A 14,767-nucleotide genomic window follows, 5' to 3' on the forward strand; every position below is an offset into this window, starting at 1 on the left:
CGATGAAAATAATACTTCAGTTAAATTTTGGCCCATTGTTCTGGTGATAAGCCTTTGCGAATCCCAACTAATGTTCAGGCATCTTAATGTTGCAGAAGGAATTCCAAGCACCCGGCGCAGGCTGCAGCAGGATCCCATGTTTTTAGCTGCTTTTATGCTGCATAGAAAGCTGCTCTTCCTCAAGGCCACAGCTTTGCAAAGTCTGCTGCAGCTCCTGTTACTGTAGAAACTGAAGCATTTATTTTCATGAATGCATTTTCTTCCAATTCCTTTAATCTTATTCTGGCGAAAACAGCAGGCCTGTGCCCCAACGTGTCAGTGGTAGCATCCTCACCTCTGAGTCAGAGGGTTGTGGTTCGAGTCCCACACCAGGGACTTGAGCAGAAAATCTAGACTGGCACTCCCAGTGCAGTACTGAGGGAGTGCTGCGCTGTCGGAGGCGTAAAAAATCCCATGGCACTATATCGAAAAAGAGGAGCTGGGGAGTTTTCCACTGTGTCCTGGCCAATATTTATCGCTCGACCAACATCCCTAAATCAGATTGTCTGGTCATTTCTTTCATCGCTGTTTGTGGGACCTTGCTGTGGGCAAATTAGCTGTCACGTTTCCCAGCATTACGACAGCCATAGATTCCCCTCGGCCTCTCCACACACACACCAGATCACTAAGGTTAATGAGCCAGAGTCAACCTGTGTCCAACCTGCCCAGTGGCAGTGAGCATGTACTCAGTTTATATAAAGTGCTGCCTACAACATTTGGAAGCAGATTAAAGGGTTGTTTTCCCAATTTCCCATTTGTTGTGGGAGTTCTTTTCAGGCCAAAGGGAGGCAAAACCGCTTCATTGGCCCTTGTGAACGCTTTAAATGCTCAACCAGCCGGTAGCCAGAGCCAGAACTGTGTCATGATTCACTTTTACGTTGCGGTTCAGAGACACAGCCGGTGGGGAACACTGCCCGCACAGCCTCCGGCACAGCCTCATTTACATTGCCACGTTTGCCATGGGTTTCCGGGTCACCATACCATTGATTTCTGGGTCACCATTGGTTTCCGGGAGGTCAGCATTGGTTTCCGGGTTACCATTGGCCATGCAGCTAATTTGGTATTGGTCTCAGATCCTTACAGCAGCATCCATGTATCAATAGATTACTGAATCAACAACAGGAGGTGGCCATTCAGCCCCACATGCCTGTCCACCATTCATTTAGATCATAGCTGATCTGTCCCTCAACTTCAGTTACTCGCCTTTGATCCATATCACTTGATGCCCTTGCCCAACAAAAATCTTATCAATCTCAGTCTTAAAAGCTCCAATTGACCTCCCGCATCTACAGCCTTGTGGGGATGAGCGTTCCAGATTTCCACTGCCCTCTGTGTGGAAAAAGTGCTTCTGGATTTCACTCCTGAATAGCCAGACACTAATTTTAAGATTATTTCCCCTTACTCTGGATTTTCCCACCAGAGAGAAATAGTTTCTATCTATCCTTGTGAATTGTTTTGTCATTTTAAATACCTCAATTAGATCACCCCTCAAACATCTAAGCTTAAGGGAATATTTGCCAAGATTATGCAAACTGTAATTTGGCCCTTTAAACTCCAGTATAATTCCGGAGAATTTGCACTGTATCCCATGCAAGGCCAGAACTGAACGTCGATGGGGTCTGACTAAGGCTCTGTGCAACTGAAGCATACCAACTTGTCCCTAATGGTCTGCCATATATAAATGTATAAATGTACAAATGTTTATAAACACTCACCGTTAACAAGGAAATTATGTTTGTTTTCACGAAGGAGCTCTGTGCTGCATTTGGAACCAAAGAGGAGATCTACAAGAACCTGATCAACAAGGGGCGGCTGAGTTGTGAGGGAGCTGCTGATGGTAATGTGGAGCGAGGCATCAACCACCTGAAAGAAAGATGGGAATCTGTCGAAGTAAAACTAACTGAACGAAAGGTGCAACCTTGTATATTTTTCTAATGCGAAATAGTGCGGGAAAACATTCTTTAATCAAAATAAAGTTGTCAACTTTTAATAGATTGGAGCAGTTTATTAGCCCTTGTTTTGCTGAATAATTTGCAAGTGCAATCAGAACAACAACAACAACTTGCATTTATATAGCACCTTTAACACAATAAAACATCCCGAGGCGCTTCTCGGGAACGTTATCCGATAAAGGGCAGGATTTTCGCCGTCTTTGCAACTGGGTTTTTGACGCGATTTGACCCTCTGAGACGAAAACCTGGTCGGCGGGATCTTCGGGTACCTTTTTGCGGTGGCACTTCCACGTACGGCCGGGGAGAGGTGCACTGACGCAGATTGCGTTTGCGTCGTGCTTTCGGCTCTCTCAGGACCCGTACATTGCAGCCCTGCCAGCAGCGGTAAGTATGAAGAACTGCAAAAAAGAAAAGTTAAAGTTTATATTTTTAAATTATTTTTCAGCGATTTAGTAGGTAAGGGTTTTATGAATTTTTTTTTGCAATTCTTTTGGTTTTGTTATTCCCCCCCCCCTCCCCCCCCTCCCAAGGCCTCTCTCACAGCGCTACCGGCCCCGGACTAAGGTTGCCGAAACTCGCGGTTTGTGCCGCGAATCCTCGTGCAATGCCGACTTTACCAGACGTAAAGGCCGAAAGTTAGGTCTAAAAACGGTACGCAGCGAAAACGGTAATTTTGGCATAAAACTACTGTTTTTGCCCAAAACCGAAAATCCCGCCCAATATTTGATGCTGAGCCACAGAAGGAGCTGTGAAGATGAGCGAGGACATTGAGCACTGAGTAATGGTGCTAGGGTCAAAATACAATAGTGGAAATTCCAAAGATGATGATGATGAAAATTTGGCATCACATGGGTAAGCTCAGTTGGAGACCACAGACTGTGTGGGAAATGGAAAAGTGATGGGATATATATGGAGAGAGTGGTCTCCTGAAGATTGGGGTGAAGCATTTTGTCGGGGCAGAGCAGAAGGAGCTTTACTCTGCAACTCTGAGTGCTGTACCTAACCTGAGAGCACTTGATGTTGACTGTGGATACCGAAATGGAAAGTGTTCCATTCCCCAGCACTGACACTCTTCACTTTGAACACAAAATTCACAAAGAGAGAACGAACAAACTTGCATTCATACAGCGCTTTTCACGACCTTGGGACGTCCCAAGGTGCTTCATAGCCTATTTGTGAAGAGTAGTTCCTGTTGTAATTTGGGGACAGAATAATGAGCCCTTTCAGTGGATGTATACTATTCAGTAAGGATGGAATAGCTGATCACCATCTCATTGTGTGCAGGTTAAACTGGAGGAGGCCCTCAATCTAGCCACCGAGTTCCACAATTCCTTGCAAGACTTCATCAACTGGCTGACGCAAGCAGAGCAAACGTTGACATTAGCTTCATCGCCAAGCCTCATTCTGGACACCATTATGTTCCAGATTGACGAACACAAGGTACTTGATCTGAACAGATATTTAAAAATGTCTAACTATCTTGGAACCAAAGCATACTGATCCTTCTTACATGGAGCAAAATGCGTTTTGTTAATTGTGTTTTCCACATTTTCAGGTTTTTGCCAACGAGGTCAACTCACACCGTGAGAAAATAATTGAACTGGATAAGACTGGAACCCATCTGAAGTATTTCAGTCAGAAGCAAGACGTGGTACTCATTAAGAACTTGTTGATCAGTGTTCAAGCTCGATGGGAGAAGGTGGTGCAGCGTTCTGTTGATAGAGGAAGAGGACTAGATGATGCACGGAAACGTGCTAAACAGGTAAAGCAGCTCATCTCTATAGAAAAAAACAAAGCAGCAAAAACTGTGATGTCAAACCGAGGCTTTTTTATATCACCCTTTGGCAAATGGGGGAGAATACAATCAAAATTTTTAGAGGTGCATGCTTCCAAAGTTGTCCAGCAAATATAGGGTTTAAATATTCTTTAATATGAACTGCTGTGACTTTGATCTTGTAACCTTAACTAACTGGCCCCTGAAGTTGACAGGAGATCTTCTTGCTCTCTACAGCCTCCACCATTGCACAGACTTTACAGCACCAAAACAGGCCATTCAGCCCAACTGATCCATGCTCCACTCAAGCTGCTTTCCATCCTCTTCCTCTCACCCTATCAGCATTCTCCCTCATGTGTTTATCTAGCTTCCGCTTAAATGCATCAATGCTATTTGCCTCAATTACTCCTTGTGGTAGCGAGTTCCACATTCTAATCACTCTCTGAATAAAGAAGTTTCTTCCGGATATCTTATTTGATTTGTTTGTGACTTTCGTATATTTACGATTATTTATGGCCATCGATGCAGTTATAATTGCCAAAGAGTAAAGATCATGAAATACCGTTGCTTGTTAATGGGTAAACTTAGTCAGAAAAGTTTATTAGCATTTTAACTTTCCACTTGGATCTATACAATGGAACAAGTTTAAAGACAGAGTCCAGATGTCTGTGTGTCTGTTCACCAGCGGAGTGCAAGTCCAAACCCAACACTTCCCATTGTTGCTTCTGGTCCTTTAGAAAATTGAAGGAGAAAAGCATCAAGCAAAGACGAGTTGATGAGTACAGAGAAACGAGCAAAATCATGGGATGAGTTAATCAGGCTGCTCTCAATAGCAAACTGGCCCCATGAGACCTGGGTGCTGGCTTCTTATCTGGCCTTTCAGTTTGACCTCTTGTATGCCCGACCTTTCCATTTGACCTCTTGTATGCCTGACCATGGAGGAAGATTAAATAAACTAGAGAGGAAACAGTGAAATCTTAAGTGAAAGTAATAGGGAGTTGTCACTAACACTTTCACCTGGAACACTACAAATGTATCAGTTTAACATTGACTTTTGATTTAATGGCCCAGATTTTGCTGAAAAAGTAACAACGTCTCAATATTGCGCACCTGATCTGACAGTGAATTCACCCTCCTTAGCGCTTCCTCTTTTTTTCCCCCAATCCCTAAATCTCATTGGTTGAGGAGATAGACTGTTGTCCCGTTGTTCACCAAGGTCCCAAATGTCCTGTTCCAGAAACATTATGGGCAAAACAGTTTTAAAACCTAAATGTGTACGGACAGCTCTAACAGGGCACGCCATGAGATGTCCCACTCCAGCAAAATCTGCTCAATGTTGAGAGTCCGCTGGATGTCAAGAATTTAATTAAAAACTCAGCATGTGAAAGTGCAGCTGAAAGTACTGGTCCTATGACTGGCTACAAGTATTTTTTTGCCAATGCAGATAAACATTATACTATGGATGACTATCGGTTCTTTTTTTAAACAAAATAAAATAAATCCCTAGATCAGTCTTGTTACAGTTTTCTAATATGTTTAAATTATTACTCATTTTGCGAGTGGAAGTTGTTCTAATTTTCTTGCAATTGTTTGTCCTTTCTAATCTTCCATAATATGGTGGTGTCATCCGAGAGGTGCAGGAATCGTTCAAGTAAAGTAGGTCATTATTTTAAGGACAAGTGTCTGGATATTAAAGCATTGAATGTTGGTGATTTTTATCATTTGGCAATAGTTCCAAGAGGCCTGGAAGAAACTGATGGAATGGTTAGAAGATTCAGAGAAAAACCTGGACTCTGACCTTGAAATCGCAAATGATCCAGACAAAGTGAAAATGCAACTGGTAAACCACAAGGTAACATATACATCATGTATGCATATCAATGTTTTCTCTCGGTCCCTTTAAATGGCTGCGCAGCCCATTCAAATTTTCGTGCATGTGCAGTTTCTCCTATTTAAAAGCCGGTGAGCGGCCTGGGCAGGAGAGTTTAGCAGAAATATCGATGAGTCTGCGTGTGTATATATTATGGGACATAAACTATATATGTACATCACCCATATATATCTTTCAGATGAGATGTTAAACCGCCTGCCCTCGCAGGTGGACATAAGGGATCCCATGACATTATTTCGAAGAGAAGCTGGGGTGTCCTGGCCAATATTTATCCCGCAACCAACACCTAAAAACAGATTATCTGCTTATTATTACACTGCTATTTGTGGGACCTTGCTATGTGCAAATTGGCTGCTGCGTTTCTCACATTACAACAGTGATTACACTTGTAAAGTACTTCATTGGCTGTAAAGTGCTTTGGAATGTGCTGAGGTTGTGAAAGGCTCTATATAAATGCAAATTATTTGTCTTTATTGCATGTCTGCTTGCTACCGTTTCCCAAGTTCAAATAAAAAAAGAAAGAACGTGAATTCAGAATGTACCGTTCACATCTTCAGGATGTTGTCAACAACCAATGAGCTACTTTTGAAGTCTAGTCAAAATGATTATGTATGAAAACATGGCAGCCACAAACAGCAGCAACATATTTTCTATTTCCTGGGGAGAAGTCTTGGAGTACCTTTTACGTTTTAGAATTTTTTGGCCAGCCTACTCGTGACGGTTGACCTTAATCCATGCATTGATGGCTGTGAAGAACAGTTCGAGTTAACGGCTTGCTTTGAAAAGTGTATCCAGCTAACAAAACCATTTATCTGTTTCTAAACGTAGGAGTTCCAGAAAGCACTTGGAGCAAAACATTCTGTGTACGACACCACAACAAGGACTGGCCGCTCCTTGAAAGAGAAGACAACTTTGGCTGATGATCACCAAAAGCTCGACAACATGATGAGTGAGCTGAGGGACAAGTGGGACACGGTGTGTGGAAAGTCAGTGGAAAGGTAAGGAGGTCAACCCAAAAAGCTTAGAACCCAAAGCAGGTTGTACTTTCTCAGTCTGAATTTCAACACTGTATTCTCTCTGAAACAAGAGTAAATGACGGTGGCAATTATTACCACTGAGTACAGGACTGAATAAATACTTGGACATGGCAACAGTTATCGTTAGAACTCAAAAGTTAAATATAGGGTCTAAATGTGACTTGTCAAGATTTCATCATAAACTTTAGTTTCATCATAACTGTGTCTCTCCTTTATTACTTATTTTGATTCCTTCTATTGCTCAATAATTTGTTCCTAAAATATAATTTCTCTTTGAAAGTCTCAAAAGTAAGACAAACTGGCATTTCTGAGCAGTGGCTTTGTGATGTGTAAAATCTCGAGAGTTGACGATATATGAAGCTTCCCAAAGTCATAAATATGCTCACAACTATCCAAATTCAGAGCAAAGTTCAGGTCTGATTGAAATATCCTCTTTCCAAATATAAATGCTTCAGTGCCTTTGATCTAGTCAACATGTAGTCGCTGGAATGATGAATTTGTCTGGGAGCTTTGTTGATGATTTACTGGGAAGATTGACATTGCCCTGTTGTACCTCTCACATTTCTGCGAGGAATAGGCCGTCAGTTGACTCCCTGGTACTTGACCAGATACCCCTGTTGTCCTTGTACAATGTGAGAGTCTGTCATGTTATCTGCCGACAGCTCCTTTGGGAAGAAATCCCATTGCGGAAGCACAAGAAAATTCAATTATCTAACGATAAGCACACTAGGGATTGTTTATAATGAGCCAGAAATGTTTGGACCATAAAGAAGGATTGTAATATTTTTTATTGGAGGACTATAAACAGGATTAGCCGAAGATGTCCTATTGTGATAATTGATGCAGAGTATTACTTCTTCTACATGTGTGTGTGTATAACGTTGTTAATTTAGAAGGCACTTTGTCAATTAATCTTAAAAAGCCTTCTTCAGAAAATAAATTATACTGATGTAATGTATCAAGGTTAAAACCAATTACAAACCATTTAGCGTAGTTACACAGGTGCGGTTCAGTTATGACTCCATATGGTCAGCATAGTAACCGGTACAAAGACATTCCCGCTTCCGTCTCTGCAGCTATAATTTTGTTATATTTAGATAGTTCTTGAATATCTAGGGCTTGGGTGGTTGAAGAAAGGGAATGGGGAAATCTATGGGTGAGCTTGTGATTTGTGTTATTTGTATGATACTTTATACTTCATGGTACATAGTCCCCGACTCAGCCCACTATCATATAGCTATATGCCACAAATAGTTTAGGTGGAATATAATTGGCTCATTCGCAAAAATGCGAATTAGATATGATTCGGGAGAGTTGGTTCTTGGATCTGAATGGCCACTGGTGACATGATTGATTTGGTTGGATGGATGGTGGTCTCTCCGATCTGATTAGTCTAAGCTCTGTCAAGTGATGGTTTAAATGGACAGTTGTCCTTGTTGAAGCGATTTGTAAAGTATTGCATTCGCACACGTACAAAATGTTTGCGAGCTTGGAGAGTTAAAAAGGAAGCTGTATGTTGAGGGTGAAAGTTCAAACTGCCAAGAATAAGACTGGTTGTTACCATGCCGATGACTTCCAACTGGCAGTGAATGCAGTGCCCATCTCCCTTGTGTGTAAGCTTCTAGTTGCTTCCCCTATCTCATTTTTAAAATGCAAGTGAATTAGTATCTCATTCATAAAATGCTAGCAATTGTTGCTGTCCTCCCGTTTAACGAACATATGATGCCAAGTACTCAAAACTGCTTTCTATTACAATTGAAGATGACCTGTTCCAAAAGTGACTGAGGCAACGGTTTTCATCCGTAATGTATATATTTTTTCTGATATATTATAAAGTGGTTCATACCAAATAAATAACATCAAAGTAATGCTGTGTGTTCCAGTAGTCTGTTTAGTATGAGCAGATTTAAGATGATTGGCAAAAGAACCAGAGGAAAAAATTTTTACGCAACGAGTGGTTAGGATTTGGAATGCAGTGCTTGATAGGGTGGTGGATACAGATCCAGTAGTTGCTTTTAAAAGGGAATTGGATAAATACTTGTAAGAGAAAAAATGGAGGAATATTGGGAGAGAGTGGGACTAACTGGATTGCTCTTTGAAAGAGCCAGTGCAGACTCAATGGGCCAAATGGTCGCCTCCTGTGCTGTACGAGTCAACGATTCCATGAAATCTTAGTAATCAAGTCAATTAAATGTCCTTTGATGATTATCATGTATCAAAGACATGCATGCACTGTCGATCATTGCTAGCAGAAAAAACACCGCTAGATATGGATTGAAAAGTATGGAAATTCTATATATAGGAAAAAAATCATGAAATAAAGAAGACTGTAATCTGACGCCAGGATTTATAGGATTCTTATGATTTCACTCTTTGCGGCTAATGACAGCAGCTAAATAAGTTTATTTCTCCATAATTTTCTCCTCGTTCCTGAACATAGTAGGCGGAATGTACAACTTTGGTGGGTCATAAAATGGGTGGCTGGGGCTCGGCTGCCCGTTACATGTCACGTCCGATTCACCTCTCCATTGGCAGGGTGTATAATGGGCGAGCCACCTGATAGTGCCCGTTTTGTGCCCCTGCCGAAGTTACGCCCATTAACGCTGCATTCTCAACGGTTCCACATGTGAGCAGTCCCACCCTGATGGGGAGTTCTTCACAGGTAGCATCGACAAGTGCTCGGAGCCCGAGTTTGATTCCTGTCAGCTCTGAACGTGCACTTCGCAACAAGGATAGTTTTCAGAGGTGAGAATCTTGGCTAATTTTACTCATTCCCTGCCTCAGCTCCCGGAGACCAATTCTGGAAGCCTATCTTCCAGCCTGGCTGAGATAAGCTAACAACGCAGACTCGTGTTGTAGCCTTGGCCCTTCCTAGTCAGTGTAGCTCAGTGCCACATCGGGCTGTGTCCTTCAGCCACTGACCCATCAGGGAGCCTTTACTCAAGCCTCATGATTAGATTTTTAACTCGTCATCACTCCTGTGCATCCACACTTTTAACAGATAGATTGGCAGCCATGTTGTGAGTGTTGTATGAGGCATCAGGAGTGAATATTCAAATGAGCAAGCCAACCTTGTGACTGTGTGTTCAGTTTGAAGAAGGTTGCCGTATGTCTGTTGCTGGCTAATCTTGACTATATACTTTCTGCGTTTCCATTTCAGACAGAACAAATTGGAAGAAGCGCTGCTGTTTTCAGGCCAGTTTACAGATGCCTTGCAAGCTCTGATTGATTGGCTGTACAAGATCGAGCCCATGCTGGCTGAAGATCAGCCGGTGCATGGGGACATTGACCTGGTGATGAACCTGATTGATGCTCACAAGGTATTGGAAACTGCTTCTACCAAAGTTGGATGTGGAAAAGCACTCACTCCTTCACCCACCCCCCACTCTCCTTCACCCCCCCCCCACTCTCCTTCACCCCCCCCACTCTCCTTCACCCCCCCACTCTCCTTCACCCCCCCACTCTCCTCACCCCCCCACTCTCCTTCACCCCCCCCCACTCTCCTTCACCCCCCCCACTCTCCTTCACCCCCCCCCACTCTCCTTCACCCCCCCACTCTCCTTCACCCCCCCACTCTCCTTCACCCCCCCCATTCTCCTTCACCCCCCCCACTCTCCTTCACTCCCCCCACTCTCCTTCACCTCCCCCACTCTCCTTCACCTCCCCCACTCTCCTTCACCTCCCCCACTCTCCTTCACCTCCCCACTCTCCTTCACCTCCCCCACTCTCCTTCACCTCCCCCACTCTCCTTCACCTCCCCCACTCTCCTTCACGCCCCCCACTCTCCTTCACCCCCCCCACTCTCCTTCACGCCCCCCACTCTCCTTCACGCCCCCCACTCTCCTTCACCCCCCCCACTCTCCTTCACCCCCCCCACTCTCCTTCACCCCCCCCACTCTCCTTCACCCCCCCCACTCTCCTTCACCCCCCCACTCTCCTTCACCCCCCCCCACTCTCCTTCACCCCCCCCACTCTCCTTCACCCCCCCCACTCTCCTTCACCCCCCCCACTCTCCTTCACCCCCCCACTCTCCTTCACCCCCCCCACTCTCCTTCACCCCCCCCCCCACTCTCCTTCACCCCCCCTACTCTCCTTCACCCCCCCTACTCTCCTTCACCACCCCCTACTCTCCTTCACCCCCCCTACTCTCCTTCACCCCCCCTACTCTCCTTCACCCCCCCCACTCTCCTTCACACCCTCCAATCTCCTTCACACCCCCCCCACTCTCCTTCACATCCCCCCCACTCTCCTTCACCCCCCCCACTCTCCTTCACACCCCCCCCACTCTCCTTCACACCCCCCCCACTCTCCTTCACACCCCCCCCACTCTCCTTCACACCCCCCCCACTCTCCTTCACACCCCCCCCACTCTCCTTCACACCCCCCCCCACTCTCCTTCACACCCCCCCCACTCTCCTTCACACCCCCCCCACTCTCCTTCACACCCCCCCCACTCTCCTTCACACCCCCCCCACTCTCCTTCACACCCCCCCCACTCTCCTTCACACCCCCCCCACTCTCCTTCACACCCCCCCCACTCTCCTTCACAACCCCCCCACTCTCCTTCACTTCACACCCCCCCACTCTCCTTCACAACCCCCCCCACTCTCCTTCACCCCCCCCACTCTCCTTCACCCCCCCCCACTCTCCTTCACCCCCCCCCCACTCTCCTTCACCCCCCCCCCCCCACTCTCCTTCACCCCCCCCCACTCTCCTTCACCCCTCCCCACTCTCCTTCACGCCCCCCCCCCACTCTCCTTCACCCCCCCCCACTCTCCTTCACACACCGCCCCCCACTCTCCTTCACACACCGCCCCCCACATTCCTTCACACACCGCCCCCACTCTCCTTCACAAACCGCCCCCCACTCTCCTTCACAAACCGCCCCCACTCTCCTTCACACACCGCCCCCCACTCTCCTTCACAACCACCCCCCACTCTCCTTCAACACACCACCCCACTCTCCTTCACACACCCACCCCCACTCTCCTTCACACCACCACCCCCCACTCTCCTTTCACACACCACCCCCACTCTCCTTCACACCACCCCCCCACTCTCCTTCACACACCACCCCCACTCTCCTTCACACACCACCCACCACTCTCCTTCACATCCCCCCACTCTCCTTCACCCCCCCCCCACTCTCCTTCACCCCCCCACTCTCCGTCACACCCCCCCAATCTCCGTCACACCCCCCCCACTCTCCGTCACACGCCCCCCCACTCTCCTTCACCCCCCCCACTCTCCTTCACCCCCCCCCCCACTCTCCATCACCCCCCCCCACTCTCCATCACCCCCCCCCACTCTCCATCACCCCCCCCCACTCTCCATCACCCCCCCCCACTCTCCATCACCCCCCCACTCTCCATCACCCCCCCCACTCTCCACCACCCCCCCTCACTCTACATCACCCCCCCCACTCTCCACACCCCCCCCACTCTCCATCACCCCCCCACTCTCCATCACCCCCCCCACTCTCCATCACCCCCCCCACTCTCCATCACCCCCCCCACTCTCCATCACCCCCCCACTCTCCATCACCCCCCCACTCTCCATCACCCCCCCCACTCTCCATCACCCCCCCCACTCTCCATCACCCCCCCCACTCTCCTTCACCCCCCTCTCCTTCACCCCCCCCCCACTCTCCTTCACCCCCCCCCCCACTCTCCTTCACCCCCTCCCACTCTCCTTCACCCCCCCCACTCTCCTTCACCCCCCCCCACTCTCCTTCACCCCCCCCACTCTCCTTCACCCCCCCCACACTCTCCTTCACCCCCCACACTGTCCTTCACCCCCCCACTCTCCTTCACCCCCCCCCACTCTCCTTCACCCCCCCCCACTCTCCTTCACCCCCCCCCACTCTCCTTCACCCCCCCCACTCTCCGTCACCCCCCCCCACTCTCCGTCACCCCCCCCCACTCTCCGTCACCCCCCCCACCTCCACCCCCCCCCACTCTCCTTCACCCCCCCCCACTCTCCTTCACCCCCCCCCCACTCTCCTTCACCCCCCCCCCCACTCTCCTTCACCCCCCCCCACTCTCCTTCACCCCCCCCACTCTCCTTCACCCCCCCCCACTCTCCTTCACCCCCCCCCCACTCTCCTTCACCCCCCCCACTCTCCGTCACCCCCCCCCACTCTCCGTCACCCCCCCCCCCACTCTCCTTCACCCCCCCCCACTCTCCTTCACACCCCCCCACTCTCCTTCACACCCCCCACTCTCCTTCACAACCCCCCCACTCTCCTTCACAACCCCCCCCCACTCTCCTTCACACCCCCCCCACTCTCCTTCACCCCCCCCCACTCTCCTTCACACACCACCCCCCCACTCTCCTTCCACACCCACCCCCCACTCTCCTTCACACCCCCCACTCTCCTTCACCCCCCCACTCTCCTTCACCCCCACCTCACCCACTCTCCTTCACCCCCCCCACTCTCCTTCACCCCCCCCCCACTCTCCTTCACCCCCCCCACTCTCCTTCACCCCCCCCCACTCTCCTTCACCCCCCCCACTCTCCTTCACCCCCCCCACTCTCCTTCACCCCCCCCCCACTCTCCTTCACCCCCCCACACTCTCCTTCACCCCCCCACACTGTCCTTCACCCCCCCCACCTCCTTCACCCCCCCCCCCACTCTCCTTCACACCCCCCCACTCTCCTTCACAACCCCCCCCCACTCTCCTTCACAACCCCCCCCCACTCTCCTTTCACCCCCCCCCCCCACTCTCCTTCACCCCCCCCCCCCCCCCGCCCCTACTCTCCTTCACCCACAATCTCCTCTTGAGTGACTTACTTGAGCTTTATTCAACAAGTTCATTTGGTCATTACATTGTAAACGTTTCTGTTTGCAAATCTTTATTTCAGTTGCTGCTCAAAGTACAGCTTGTTATTTTTTTTAAATATCTCACATGAAGCCAGATGGATCGAACTTACCAGCGTATTTACAGCAAATGTTATTTTGGATCTTTAAAACGTGGTATCTTTAGAAAGGACAGTAAGCTCCATGTTTATATTAATAAATCAGTCATGAAGTCCTGAGTCATTAGTTTAGCATCCCAGCTCACAGGATAAAGGCTGTGAAGGGCAGAAAACAAGGGGAATATTCTTAGTCTCACATATCCTTTTCCTTGTATCGCTATTTCTTAAAATTTAATTCTGCCCTGAAGCATTTTTCAGCAAGAATAATATCTCCCCCCGGCACACACCCCAATCCCCCACCACATGCTGGATTACAAGAGGAAAATCCCCCCTCCCAAATCCCTATAACTCTCAGCTAAATGAGGTGATACTTGGTCGGTCTCTCCGAGATTGGTTTTCCAGGGGCTGTTTAGGTGGGAGGTGGTGGGGGGAGAGGGACAAGGGTAAGGGGAGGGGATCCTGTTCATTTTTTTGTGCAGATTGGAGGAGTTGGTAGCACCCACAGCTCATCAGGCTGCTGTTTTGGTTGTAGTACAAATAGCACAGATAACCTATCCCAGTTAAAGTTTGAGAGCCCCCTCCCAATATAACAAAACAGCAACTTACATTTATATAGCGCCTTTAACATAGTAAAACGTTCCAAAGCGCTTCGCAGCAGCCTTATTGATCAAAATTTGACACATACGGAGATTTTGGGACATTGTCCAAGCATTTGGTCACAAGAGGTAGGTTTTAAGGTGAGAGAGACGGAGAGGTTTAGGGAGGGAATTCCAGAGCTTAGGGCCTAGGTTGTTGAAGACACAGCCGCCAATGATGGAGCAGGCCAGAATTGGAGGAGCGCAGAGATCTGGGAGGGGTTAGGGAAACAAGGAAAACAAGGAAAAGAATATTAAAATCGAGGCAGTTCACAGACTGGGGCTGTCTCTCTTGAGAACAACTAATGATAGGAATATTCTTAGCGCTCATCAGAAAATTGTATTTTATGTCAGCGTTAACTAATAACCTGTTTTCTTGAGGTGAAAATTAGGAAGCAAAGTTTTGTGGGTAAAGGGGATAGGGAGGAGGCAGGTGATCAACACACACTATTGTTAGTGCTCTTGGAGTAGTTGAGATGAATAGCATAGGTGCATTTAAGGGGAAACTGGATAAGTATGTG

At 48.0% G+C, this 14,767-nt stretch overlaps 1 protein-coding gene across 5 annotated transcripts in view; it reads left to right on the forward strand.

Annotated features, from left to right (window-relative positions):
* The window catches only part of dst (dystonin), a 647,938-nt gene that overhangs the window by 584,699 nt on the left and 48,472 nt on the right, over positions 1-14,767 (forward strand). For all 5 annotated transcript variants that reach the window (XM_070884881.1, XM_070884882.1, XM_070884878.1 and 2 more), the window contains 6 exons: positions 1,789-1,950; positions 3,276-3,431; positions 3,547-3,753; positions 5,498-5,617; positions 6,485-6,654; positions 9,854-10,013. In XM_070884881.1, the coding sequence (XP_070740982.1) occupies positions 1,789-1,950; positions 3,276-3,431; positions 3,547-3,753; positions 5,498-5,617; positions 6,485-6,654; positions 9,854-10,013 (975 nt within the window). The remainder of the gene's footprint in view (positions 1-1,788; positions 1,951-3,275; positions 3,432-3,546; positions 3,754-5,497; positions 5,618-6,484; positions 6,655-9,853; positions 10,014-14,767) is intronic.

This window comes from Pristiophorus japonicus, chromosome 7 (assembly GCF_044704955.1).
Source record: "Pristiophorus japonicus isolate sPriJap1 chromosome 7, sPriJap1.hap1, whole genome shotgun sequence".
In the NCBI taxonomy this organism is placed as follows: Eukaryota; Metazoa; Chordata; class Chondrichthyes; family Pristiophoridae; genus Pristiophorus; species Pristiophorus japonicus.